General features: G+C 40.4%; 1 protein-coding gene across 2 annotated transcripts in view; it reads left to right on the top strand.

Moving 5' to 3' along the window:
• CDK14 (cyclin dependent kinase 14) overlaps positions 1–14130 on the top strand; it is a 242454-nt gene that overhangs the window by 149641 nt on the left and 78683 nt on the right. For both annotated transcript variants that reach the window (XM_056857332.1, XM_056857333.1), the window contains one exon: positions 3215–3338. In XM_056857332.1, the coding sequence (XP_056713310.1) occupies positions 3215–3338 (124 nt within the window). The remainder of the gene's footprint in view (positions 1–3214; positions 3339–14130) is intronic.

Genomic DNA, 14130 nt, shown 5'->3' with positions numbered 1-14130 from the left:
TGGTTTCCCCACTCCTACACACGAAGCCAGCTGGGTGACTTTGGGCTAGTCACAGCTCTCTTAGAGCTCTCTCAGTCCCACCTACCTCACAGAGTGTCTGTTGTGGGAAGGGGAAGGGAAGGTAATTGTAAGCTAGTTTGATTCTTCCTTAAGTGGTTGAGAAAGTTGGCCTGTAAAAACCAACTCTTCTTCTAATTCTTCCAGACTTTTAAAATGCAGAACTTTGCTGTGTATCAGCAGTATATCTACAACTCCCCCCTCCAGACACAGCTGTGTCTGGGTTCCAGGGCAGATCTAATCTAGATCTAATCTAGACTACATAGTTATCACAGGGAGATCTCTGTTTCATGTGACACATTTTCATTTACACAATTTAACACATGCATTTGCCCTTTTGAGTTGGTAGTTTACTAGCAGGAATCCGCTTGAAGAATTCTCTGATAATTTCACATGATCTTCCCAGCATGTGACAATTAGAATGTTTGCATTATGTTCCTGATAGAAAGGCTTTTTGTATCTGTGTCTGTGGTTCCCTTTCAAAATAATGGATTCTATATCTTCTTTAGATAGCTGTGATGCTTGGGACATGAAACTTGCAGAGCTCAGAAAGAGTTTGGGGAGGGAGACACATTGCAATAGAGATATAATCCTTTACATCATGCAATACATATCATCCTTTGTAACGATCAAGTATGCATGGTGGGTATTTCTTGCTAGACTTCATGTCACTAGCAAGAAATGTGTTAAGTTTTATCATGTAGGCCAGGTATTATTGGTGCATTCCTTTTAGGGTTGTCACTGTGGCTAGGAAGAATGAGGCTTTCTCAGCCAGAAATGACAGATCCTCCCTTCCCTATTCCTAGGCTGGAAGGTTTTGTTACTGGTTTTAAAAACTGTCACATTCTGTCATGAGTAATTTAAATCTAAAGATTTATAATATTCCCTTTGGGTTCTACTCCAACTCATTCATAAGTGTAAGAAATGCTATCTACATGGGGTTCTTAATTGTCTAAAATTTCTTTACCCTCTCTCATTTTCCTGGCAAACTGTTAAACTGAAATCTGGGAATAATTTTTGTTGGTAATGTCACACTATAATGTGTGCTTGCAGAGGGAAAGGAAATGTAATTACATTGTTGCATCTTCAGTTATATGACACTGTGTACTTTTCATGTGACTCTATTCCTCCCCATAATCAGGTTTCACAATTTCATATGAGTGTTAATAGCTAAATAGCGAACATTTCTTGTTTTGAATCCAGCAAATGAATGGGAAAATATAATTATTATACAGTTTCTAATATTTTTTGTTGTACTGTAACTTACAACCATACTCTTGCCATTTAATAATAATCTTAAAACTGTATTCTTATGAAATATCTCATGCTGGAGGGTAACAAGCAAAACAATTTTCCAAAATCAACAGTGAGCAACAATAGCATTTTTCTAGCCTGCCAGACTAATATTTCACATACTTATTTGACATGGGTGTTTCATAATCACCTTGAAATTATAATTAAACAAGCAGGAGACCCACAACAGCTTGCAGAGGGTATCTCATTTTCCTTACCCCCACTATTTCCTCTTTCCTTTTCCTGAAAGGCCCCATAGTCTTTCTGCTTTTCCTGCTTCCTTCTGACCTTCCCATCCATCAACCAGCCTACCTTAATCTGCCTCCTCCTTCAGCTTTTCCCCCTTTCCTCCCCTCAGCAGTCTTTCCCTGGGAAAACTCGGTGTTTTCCAGCTGCCAGGCTAGGCTGGGCCTAGTTGTGCAGTGGTGGCTGCTGGGAAGGGCCAGCTGCGCAATAGGGAACCCTCAAGGACTTGTGGAGGAACCTCACTTTTCCCTGTATCCCCCTCCCATTATTTACTCTTTTCCTCCTCCTGGCAATCCCCATATCCTTACTTTCCCTGCCTCCTTTTCTTCTCACCATCCAACAAGCTACTTTTTAAATGCCTCTCAGTTTCTGCTATTATTTATTATTGATTTGCTTCGACTATACGCTGTCATTCTTCATAATAGGGACTCAAGGCAGCTTACGTCATTCTTCTATCCTCCCTTTTATCCTCACAACGACCCTGTGAAGTAGGTTAGGCTGAGTGTGTGTGGCTAACCCAAGGTCACCCAATGAGCTTCCACTGCAGAGCAGGGATTCAAACTGGCTCTCCCAGATCCTAGTCTGAAACTCTAACTGCTGTGTAGCACTGGGTTTTGGGGGGTGGCTGCTGTTCAACAGCAGCAAGCAGCCAGGCTTGGGTGAGTCATGCAAGTTGTCTAGTAGCTGCTGCCAGGCCTGGTCCTGAAGAGTCCTCCTTCAAAGGCCAAACCACCCCAGAAAAGGGATCTGCCTCTTCACCCTGCCTTTTACTGATAGAAACCAAGGCTTTGAAGCCTGGCAGTTATGTTGTGGTTGCCTAGTAATGACCACTGAGGGCATTTGTTTCTTAAAGCAACACTGTCTCTTTTTGGGGGGGATTAACTCCTCAATGCATTGTTTTATATTTCAGATTTTTCTGCAAACCTGGTTTGTTGAAGCATCTATCTTGTCTGCTCATAGCCCCAGTCTCCAGATTTAAGTATCCATTGATAGGACCATGTTAAGAATTGGACATATTGATATAAATTGTAAAGTTAATTTTCAAATGCTAGAGATTTGAGAAGACATGAAGTACCATAATCAGGTGGTCTTAGAAAACTGAAAAATAATAAAAAATATATCCTGTAGTCATATTATGAGGGTGTTCTTTAATGTTCTTGTTTAAAATATTTGGGTTTAAAATCCTTTGGGTTTTTCAAACCTTTTTATCGTCTTCATCTGTTCCTGTTCTCCTCTCACATGCTGTTGTTTCCTGTAATTAGTGAAGATCTGTCTTCAGGCTACCACCTAATCCCTAAGGCCATACGGTAAACAAACTATAATTGTGGCTTGATACTGATTCAGTCTTCTGGTTGTAGTTATCTTTGTGGGTTATTAAAACAGGTAAATGCTGTGAAAATTGTGATTTAGACTTGTACTCCTGTAAAATGTGTTTTTTAAAATTCTTTCTTACTCAAGGTTATTTAAAAATAAATTTTGGTGTGGAAAATGTAACTGTAGAAAAGTTGCAAGCAGCTGGGCCCCCCAAATGTAGACATTTTGATCACTGTATAGGAAACCAGTGAATTCCATCCAACTATTCATAAAGATAAATGTCTTTTTCCTCCTTCTTTTTCAGTTGTTTTTATTTCAATTGCTGCGAGGACTGTCGTACACCCACCAGCGTTACATTTTGCACAGGGACCTGAAGCCCCAAAATCTTCTGATCAGTGACACTGGGGAGTTGAAGCTGGCAGATTTTGGTAGGAAAGCCATTAATTACAAAATCATTTTATAATTATGTGGGAATGTGGAGGGAGATGATCATGGCAGTTTTCCTCCTAATCACAAGTTGACTGCAGTCGCCACAACAGTTGATAAAAAGAAGCAGAAACAAAATATGAATTGAAACATGGAAATGCTTTTCATGTTCAGCCTATCTGAAGCACACCTGGAATTAAAAAAAAGAACCAGATTTATTATTGTGGATCCTCCTAGTTATTATTGTCGGATTTTACAGGGTTTCTTGTGATGCATTTTATTAAATTGCAACACATAACAGAAATGTTAATGGAGGTGGTAGATTTTACTTATGTGCAATGGAGACAATAAAAATATCTGATTTTCTCCTAGATAAGGTTTGCTTTTCCAGTGTAATAAAATATAAAGATCTGTAAGTCCCAGAAGAAGAGACCTTCAGATTTGATTTCACAAGCTTAAAAAATAGTGGAATTATCCCATTTTTAATTCAGGACAAGGCAAACTTGTTTCCTGGTTAAAAAAATCAAATATAGAGAGCTAAACCTTAGAAGATCATTGTTTTTGGATGAACACACAAAGGAGGAGAAATTCTCATACTTCCTGGCACATTTCACTGTATTTAAAATGAATCGTTAACTATGGGTAGAAAAACTCCCTCAAATACAACTTCAGAATAAAAGCAATAGACAAGGGTTGCTTTTATTATTATTAATTCTACCATAACACTTTGAAGAAGTGTTTATGAAGAGGGATACACCTATAAAGGGCAATGAGAACCAGACTAGATTTTTAATAAAGTTAAAAATGTATAAAGCGTAAGAAATTACTTTTAAGGCCATGTTGGGAATATAAAAAGAAGTCTGAACTAATTGTAGTTCTACAAAGTGGGCTGAGATAAGTGGTCTTTTATTATTCTGAAGCTAGCAGAAATTCTAAAAGAGATGAAAATATGGCAAGAGTTTTCCATTTGATTCAGTTGATTGAAAAGTAAATAAACTTGACCAGAGAGTGAATTTTGTGGTGGTGTTTTGCTCTAACAGATACAATGTGTTAGCTGTAATCAGCAGGAACGCATTATTATACCCCTTTTAAGTTTCCAGTTGCACAAACTTGAAACTTGAGCTGCAAAACTAATTTCCTTTGACCTTTCGTTTGCAATTTCTTTAACCGTAGATTTAAAACCTCCAGAGTTTGGGGCTAAGATGGTTGTTGTGGGTCATGTTGGAAGAGGTTAAGGAACAGAAAACATTTTAGAGCTCTTATGACAATTCTGCTTGGCAGAATTTCACAGCAGATGAATTTCCAGAATGATATTTCCCCCCTTGATGCTAGAATGCATAACTATCAGAAGAAATTGGAAAGTGGGACAATGCAATTTAATTTCACAACTGTCTGTGGGCTGGTGATTTTAAAGGTAGGTTACAGATATCTTCTTAGCAGCTGACTGCTCCAGTCATTTTTCAAAGTATATCATATATTCTAATAGCAAAGTGTGGCCCTATTTGCAGGTATCTAAATCAGCAGGTCGGGGCCACTCAGAAGGCAAATACTTCTGCAGACATGGGGCTGTAGCCCCAGCAACAGCTGTGGCAGTGGGAGGAACTATGGCGAGGTTTGTGGAAATGGTGTGGGGTGGGCAGGAGCTGGGGTGACCCTGGCATTGGCAGCAGGAATGGGGGGCAGAAACAGCAGTGGGCCTAGTGGCAAAGGTGGGAGCCACATTGGGCCTGCCGGTGATGGTGGGGGTGGGGGCAGCCGTGGCGGCCCTGGGGATAGGGTTGCCAGGTCCCTCTTCACTACCGGCAGGAGTTTTTTGGGGTGGAGCCTGAGGAAGGCGGGGGTTGGGGAAGGGAGGGACTTCAATGCCATAGAGTCCAATTGCCAAAGCAGCTATTTTCTCCAGGTGAACTGATCTCTATCAGCTGGAGATCAGTTGTAATAGCAGGATGACAGCTGGGGTAATGCCTGGGGGTATTCTATTCAAATAAAATACCTGGAAATGACAGCAGCAGTGGGAGAGGAGAAGAAGCAACAAGCTTAGTGGTGAGGCTGGGTAGCACACTGGGCCTGTCGCCAGTGTCCATGATGGTGGGGGGGGGCAGGTTTGCCAAGAGCTGCAGTGGCCCCTGTCCACTCACTCCAAACCATGCATAATTTTATAGGTCTCCCCTTAGTCGCCTTCTTTCCAAGCTAAACAGCCCTAAGCGTCTTAACCGCTCCCCGTAGGACAGATGCTCTAGTCCCCTAATCATTTTGGTTACTCTTTTCTGCACCTTCTCCAGCTCTGTAATATCCTTTTTTAGGTGTGGTGACCAGAACTGTACACAGTATTCTAAGTGTGGTCTCACCATAGATTTGTACAAGGGCAGTATGATATCAGCAGTTTTATTCTCTATTCCTCATCTAATTATGGCCAGCATGGAATTTGCCTTTTTTACAGCAGCCGCACACTGGATTGACATCTTCATTGAGCTATCCACTACCACCCCAAGTTCCCTTTCTTGGTCTGTTGCTGCCAGCACAGATCCCATCAGTGTATATGTGAAGTTGGGATTTTTTGTCCCAATATGCATCACTTTACACTTACTCACATTGAATCTCATTTGCCATTTTAATGCCCATTCTTCCAGTACACAGAGATCCTTCTGGAGCTCTTCACAGTCCGCTTTTGTTTAACCACCCTAAATAATTTGGTGTCATCTGCAAACTTGGCTACTTCATTGTTTAACCCCAACTCCAGGTCATTGATGAACAGGTTGAAAAGCACTAGTCCCAACACAGATCCCTGAGGCACCCCACTGCTCACATCCCGCCATTGTGAGAACTGACCATTGATTCCTACTCTCTGCTTCCTATTTTTCAGCCAACTCTCAATCCATAAGAGGACTTGTCCTCTTATCCCATGACTATGAAGTTTGTTTAGCAGTCTTTGGTGGGGGACTTTGTCAAAAGCTTTTTGGAAATCAAAAAACTCTAATAGGTTAGTGAGACAGGACCTACCCTTACAGAAGCCATGTTGGGTTTTGCCCAGCAGACCTTGCCCTTCTATATGCTTGACAATTCTATCTTTAATAATGCTTTCCACCAATTTACCCGGAACAGACGTTAAGCTAACTTGCCTGTAATTTCCTGGGTCCCCCCTGGAACCTTTTTTATAAATGGGTGTTACATTGGCCATTCTTCAGTCCTCTGGTACAGAGGCTGATCGAAGGGGCATATTACATACCTTTGTTAGAAGTTCAGCAATTTCCCATTGGAGTTCTTGAAGAACTCTAGGATGAATACCTTCTGGTCCCTGTGATTTGTTAGTTTGCAGTTTGTCTAGACGTTCTAGGACTTCCTTCCTTGTTACCACTATTTGCCTCAGTTCCTCAAGGGAGGTAAGTTGAGAGGAATCTCCCTATTTTAAGAAGACACCCAACAGCTTGTATAATAGGAGGATACTGCAATTTGCAATTCAAGCATAACTAGAACTTTCAAGTCATTGGCCGCTAAGCATATTATAGCATGTTGTTATTTAACATGGGCCAGCTACACACTCTCAACCTAACCTACCTCACGGGGTTGTTGTGAAGATAAAATGGGGGTGAGAAGAGCAGTGTAAGAGAGTATGGGTCCCCATTGGGAAGAATGCCATAAATAAAATAAACATATTTAAAGTCCTTCACAGCCAAAGGCCCTTGCATCTATTGAACAGCATCTCCCAGTATACTCCCATAAACCAGCTATGTTTTTCAGGCAGTGTTCTCCTTGTGGTACCCACTCCTTGGATTGTCTGTTTGATCAGGTCCCAGTCTTTTTCTGTGGTAGGTCCCTTCCTTTGGCGTGGCTTACTAGAGTGGTAAGGAGGGCCCTTCACTCTCTGCATTCAAGAAGTTGTACAAAATAGCTTTATATCAGAGTGCATTTGGTTGAGGATAAACTGTTCGGCAGATCTGGCTGCACTGGAGGTGTGCTTTTATCTTGTTGAGGAAGTGTTATTTTGTTTTATGTTTGCAACTTGTTGGTTTGTTAGTTTCCTTGAGTTTAAGGAGAGAAGGTGGGATATAAATATTTCAGATAAATAAAATCCTATTTGGCTTTGTATTTCCAATGTTCCCTGAACCCTGGTTATGCCTTTTTGCATATCACAGGGACTGCTGGGAGACAGGCAATATATGTCAAATGTATGTCTCAGTGTTCGCTGCAGACATAATAATGCTGCACAGAGTGAATGATTTCAATTGGGGAAAATGCCTCAGATTTCTCTAACTGTGCTTTAGCAAAAGTGACAAATCTTACCAGTTGACAGCCATATCCGATCCCATGAATGCAAATCTGGGCTTAAAACTGTAAAGGAATGCACATACATTTAGCCAACTAATTTGTGAGCAAGCCTAGAGAAAGTAGGGTATGCCTACAACAATACATCACTTTGTCAGTGTACTTTGAGAATTCCATTGGGCCAGGGGATAGGAAGAAAGGGAAGTTGGAATTGGCTGTCTTTGGCACAAAATGAGGTCTGTTTTATATATTTGTAGTCCTGGCCAAAGAAGCAAGCCAAAACATAAAGGTTGCTTGCCATTCCATTGTTCCATTAGATTAACAGATAGCTGGCTGATATTCCTTCCTCAGGCTCAGAAATTCCCAGTTGCTGCTTCTCTTCTCAACCTGTCGTGCATAGGAGCAGCTTGTCATGCCGATAGAATTTTGATGAAAAGAGCTTCAGATGAGAAAGAAAGAGATGGAAGTTCTGGAAGCCTTGCTTGAATTTTGGATTGTGCAATTATTGTTGAGCACAGATGCCTGCTGTGTAGGCAGTGCTTGTAATTGGTACTTTTTTGGGAGGGGGGTCAGTGTATGTACTAGTTATTTTAGGCCTTAGCTACAAGCTTAGTAGCAGTTTGCAGCTGAGAATAATATTCAGGCACTTGGGGTGGGGGAGGGTCTATAAAAGAGAAGTAAAAAAATTAAAATGTAGAAAGAGCAGTGTACCCAAAGAATATCGCTGACCTTACTTTAGTGGTGAGAAAGGGTAGAAATTTCCACAATGCCACAGATCATTTATTTAAACTGACACTGTCCTGCAAGCACACTTTCTTGGCTTTCTTTTAGCCTTTTAAATTGAAATCATTTTGCAACATCTTCTTTAAGCATCACTGTTACAAGTTCTGCAGTGTCTATGGGCAATAGTTTCAATGACAAGGATTAAACATCAAGCAGAAGGGAAACATAATGTGTAGGGTTGCCAGGTCCCTCTTCGCCACTGGCGGGAAGTTTTAGGGGCGGAGCCTGAGGAGGGCGGGGTTTGGTAGCAAATCTATGCATGTTTCTGCACAATATGTGCAAATTTATAAATATTAAAAATGAGTGTGAGTTCCAGGAACAATTTGAGAAGCATGGTCCTATTGTACTCTGGTTTTTCCTTTGCCTCCCCCTTCTTTTTCATTGTGTTCTTGCTAGATCCAGTACATAGCAAACTTCTGAATTTATTCTGTTTTTCAAAAAGGGAAATCAGAGTAAGATTGCAGCCCTTTGTAGCAAGCTGCACATTTTTATATGTGGAACAGAAATCGCATTGCTAATGCTAAATTGGATCTGCTACAGATATCTCACTCGGGGGGTTATAGTTTTTTGTTCTGGAATGGATCTGACTCCACAAGGTATCACTTGCATAGTTATGAGTAAAGGCGATGCGTTCCCCACCCCCAGAAATCACAAAAGTTTACAACAGGGATTAGTTACTCCACTGTTAATGCTAGCATTAAACTCTCCATAAAAGAGTAATGGTGTCCATCTGCTGTTTCTTGAATTTGCTTTTTCTCAGAGTTTCACAGCTTTGAAACAATCCTGAGTCTTTAAAAAAAATTAAGATGTTTATTAGTTAAAAGAAAAAGAAAAATATAAAATAGAAAGTAAAGACTTAGATCCTTTTCTTACAAAGAAAAATATATATACATAAAATACACTATACAGTGAAATACAGTAATAATAATATTGTAGAATATTATAGAATCTATAGAATAAATGATTATAAATAAGAAACTTAAAAGTAATGATTATTATTATGAATCTAAACAAAAATTTCAAGAATTATTTCCAGAGTATTGAAAATTTGGTTCATATGTTATTGTCATCTTCTATTGTGTATTTAAATGTTCCCGTCTTCTCACCTTTTTAATACAATATAATAATTGGATTATTAATAATTCATAAATGTTATTTCACTTACATCCTCCTCTGCTCCTCGTTTTTTAAGAATAATATGAATAGTATGCTTTCCATGTGTCTTGAAATTCTTTTGCATTGTAATTTCTTTAAAAATCCATAAATAGTTGTGTAAGCCTTCTTCCAAATCTGCCATTACTAATTTTATTGTTTTGGGTTGTGTTTTTTTTAAATTCAGTCCACAGTCTAAACCTGGCTGGCTGCTTGATAATATAAATTCATATTGGGTACTGCTAGTCCTCCTTTCATGTTCTCATCTTGTAAAACTTTAAATCTAATTCTTGGGGAGGAGCAGGGCTAAAATCCTCGTTGATCTCTCTGCTTGCAGACACTGAACTCTTGCATAGGGAATGATTGTGACCTGTTTATTTACAATCAAGTGGAATATCAAAATATACAACATACCAACTAAAATACTTGCCCTAAAGATGGCACAGTGTAAGAACTCATCCTACATGGCTACTGTCTCTCATGGGGCATAGAAAACAAACGTGAAGGACAGGTTCACTTAAGGAAAAACCCCTTTATGGACACACAGGCAGCATAGTTTCCACTAATGACTGCAACCTACTCGATGTAGGCTGGCTCAAAGTAAAATCTTGCTAGTAACCCTGGGATTCAGGCAATGCAAACAGGTAGAATGATAGACCAGAGGGACCTAGAGAGTTTCCTCTGAAGGCTGACTTTCAAGATTACCGGTGTGTTTCATAGTAATGTTTAGAACATTCTTATTAAGGATGACAGAAGAATAGTGTCTTGTCAATCCCATGCAGAATTTAAGGAGAGACATCCCTAGGTTGCTTTGAGTAGGAAGGATCTTGTTAGGGTTTGGAGATAGCAAGAAGAGAAGTTACTTAAGTTAGTATTGAATTTTAAATTCAGGAACTAGCCAGGCAGGCAAAAGGAAGCTACCATTATGTTCTCCCACCCTTCCTGTTTGACTTGGATTTAGAGGCATAACTTAGCTTGGCACTTCTAACCCTTTATGGCTTTATTTTGTGGGCCTTTTGTTAAAGTGCACATACTGTATTATCGGGCTGTCAGATACCGCCACCGCCATCGCCGCCGCCACCGCTGCCAAGCCCATGCGGCTACCCCGGCCAGGAGCACCCTGTGAGGGCCTCCTGCTGCCGCTGCAAGGCTGCGCAGCCACCGCCGCCAGGCGCGCCTGGCTCCCCCCGCCCTGGAAGGGCCGGGGGAAGCCTGCTGCGGCCGCTCCAAGGCCGCGCAGCTGCCGCCACCGGGCGCGCCTGGCTCCCCCCGCCCTGGAAGCCTCCTGTGGGGGGCCCGCCGCCACCACCACCGCCTTCGCCGGGAGCCCTGTCAGGTAAGCCTGCGGGGGGGAGGGGTTATAAGCCGACCCTCAACTTATACGCGGGTGCCTAATTTTTCCCCATTTTTGGGGAGAAATTAGGCACCTCGGCTTATACGCGGGTCGGCTTATACATGGGTATATACGGTAATTAGTAAATGTAAACATTCTACATTTGAGAGCATTTGTAGAGAGTGAAATGAGCATGTTTGAACTGACCTTGTCAACTGGTTGAGTGCACAGGATTGTGGAAGCGATGAGGAGAAAAGGGTGAAACCCTGTTTCTTTTCCACATTTCTAAATAATGAACTAGGTAATGAACTAGTTAGTGTTGTACATTTATGGAGTTAAGGTATACTATATGCATATAGTAACTCTAATGATCACTTCTGGCATACTGTGACTGCTCTGCAAGTAGTTAATGCTATAGCTGTATTGAAGCTGAGATGATGTAAATATGAACAATAGGCATGTCTGTTGAAGTACATATACACAAACACTATATACATGACAGATAAACACTTGGGTCTGAATGACTGACTCAGTATCTTAGGATACTTCATAATAAGCAAATGCACTGAAATTCAGTACAAATGTAGTTTGTCACCTAACTTTCAGTAGCATACAGGAACGTAGATCTATTCTCAACATATGCAGGCTTCAATGTGGGTTGTGTGTGTGTCTATAAATATGCCAGTTCCCAGCGTTCTGTCACATACACAACATTCTGGCATGTGGGTGGAAGAAGAAAGAATGGATATCTCTCCTCCCCCTCCCACAATCTTCTGTTGGTTTTGAGGCATGTCTGCGCATAACATGATCTGATAGATTTAACAAGAGAGGTTTATACTGACTTCATTCCTTAATTATTATGATTTAAGATTCTGTGTATATTACTCAGCTGTAACGATAGATACCTGTTGCATAGAAACTACCTATTTGGAATTGGAGTGTGTGTGTGCAGGCTAGTAAGTTTTTAAAGAAGATATTAAGCAAGTGTGCTCTTCTTACTGTTGTATGGACCTTTACATAAAGGCTCAGCTATGGGTGTGCAATTCATTGGTACTTCACTTTCTTTCGAAATGACATCTACTTTTTATTAAATTTCCCAAATAAATGTGTTTTGCTGTATTTTGAGATATTCTAAGTCTTTTTTTTTTTGCTAAGTCATGGCAGGATAGCTTTATGAATTAGTTTTTCAATCAATTGCCACTCTTTCCATAGCACCATCAATACAACTAATTTTCAGCATGGCCTCACCTGTGGATATTTAAATCCGGAGATTGGAGCCATGAAAAGACAAGACAAAGCTTTCTCCAAACATGAGAAACGTCCAATTGGAAATTAAAAAAAATGGGTAGGTTAACTCCCCCCAAAATAAAAGAAGCAGCGTATGTACCTTTAAGGAATGGATGCCCTCTGAGATCTGGGGCCATTGTGGAGTTTTCTAAGCAACCACAACAATATTGTCAGCCTTAAAACCTGGTTTCTTTCCCTAGATGTTACAGCCCTTGGCTATTCATCTGCCATTTCACACTTTACATGGGGGAGGGAAATGAAGATTATTATTTTCTTGACGCTATAAAGAGAAAAGTTGCCACATCTCTCACGCAGTTCACCAATCTACTTGATAGCAGTATCTGCTTTTCAAAAAGTGTCATTTCCAGCTTTATCCAGGGAGTGATATATTTATTTCATGCAATATTGTTTTGTGAATATGCTAAAACAATGTGGACTAGGGAGTCTACTTGATCCAGGCAAAATGGGCATTTGTGTTCTTCGCAATAATTTTATTGTATCTCCCTTGGTTTCTTTAAAAAGCAGGCACCAGTGCCCTTCCCAGGGATATTTTTGCCTCCTACTGTTTCCCTCCCTCCTGCCCTGGAGGCAAAACTCATTGGGGCCAGGATTTCATGGCAGTGTTAGGGGCAGGTACAAGTCCTCAGTCTACGTAGTGCCCTTTAAAACGGATAACTTAATGGGGGGAAGGAAATTAGGGCTTAGCGATAAATGCAACAGGTGACCCCAGTTTATATATATATCTAGACACACACACCTTTGGCATTCAATTGATGGCTTGTAATGTATTAAATAGGGTTGTAGGGGTTTTACTTGTTTAAGCCATAAAGAGAGCAGCTTCCTAGCAGGAGTTTATTGGGGAACAATAAAACAATGTGTGTCTGAGCTCTGCTTCCAGTTTCTCCCATCACGCTAGTCAGAGAAATTGTGGAGGAGATGGGAATTTTCTCTGCTTGTGTGATTTGTCAAATGGCAACCAAAGAGTCATACTAAAATGGTACTTCACATTTTGTTAGGTATACTAGTACTGATACTCTGCATCAGGCCTCAGCTCTGACTGAACTGCTTTCTTTTAGCACAATTAGTTCCTAAATTTGCACTCTTTTGGTTATTGTCTTGCAAATATTGTTCACTGTACTCAGTTACCTACTCTCCCCTTCTCATAATATATCCTCATTTTCTGCTTTTAACTTCCTTTGCTGCGTGTCTGATCTTGCTGTTGTCATCTATTTACCATTTAGAGTCATCTGTGACCTTTGTTGCTCTTACTCTGAGATACTAATCAGAACAAATGAGCTATACTGGTACATTTTTCACTTAATGTCTGAATCAAGCTATGTTTATCGAGTAAGTAGAAGTGGTCATCATCTTCATACAGAATATTTACATTACAACAAAGTAAGGTTTATTCAGTGAAAAACTGGGAACAGGAAAGCAAATTAAAAATCACCCAGCTGTTAAATTGTATGTAGATACAATTCATAATGTTTCCACTTTTACATTAATGCTGATGGAATATTAGGACTGCTGAGGTGGAATTTCTTTGTAGCATCAACCATTGTGCCTTGATGTATGGTTTTATATTTTAGCACAGATGTTATTGATTTAATTGCAGAATTTTATCTGCTTCTGTTGCCCCCAGAGCAAAAAGCAGCAGAACATATTTAGAGTGGAACAGATGTTTTGTACTCTTATAAATGCTGTTTTCATTGTGTGGAAAATGTAATATCAATATATCTAATAGTCAACACGGGCCCATGTGCAGTTACTTAAGTGTCTGGATTGGGGCCATGTAGAGGGAAGGGAGATTTTTCAACCAACTTGGGAGACCCTCCAGGTTTGCAGCAAAGTCAAGAAAATTTTATGAAAAGGGGATGTGTGTTACAAACTCTCAAAACAAAGGAACATATTGTCTGTGCAACTGCACAATGCTAACTTAACAGCCGCAGGGAGGTGAGGATGAACCAGATAACTTT

This window comes from Euleptes europaea, chromosome 11 (assembly GCF_029931775.1).
Source record: "Euleptes europaea isolate rEulEur1 chromosome 11, rEulEur1.hap1, whole genome shotgun sequence".
In the NCBI taxonomy this organism is placed as follows: Eukaryota; Metazoa; Chordata; class Lepidosauria; order Squamata; family Sphaerodactylidae; genus Euleptes; species Euleptes europaea.
The sequence above is the reverse complement of the archived record's forward strand: the minus strand, read 5'-3'. Positions and strand labels throughout refer to the sequence as shown.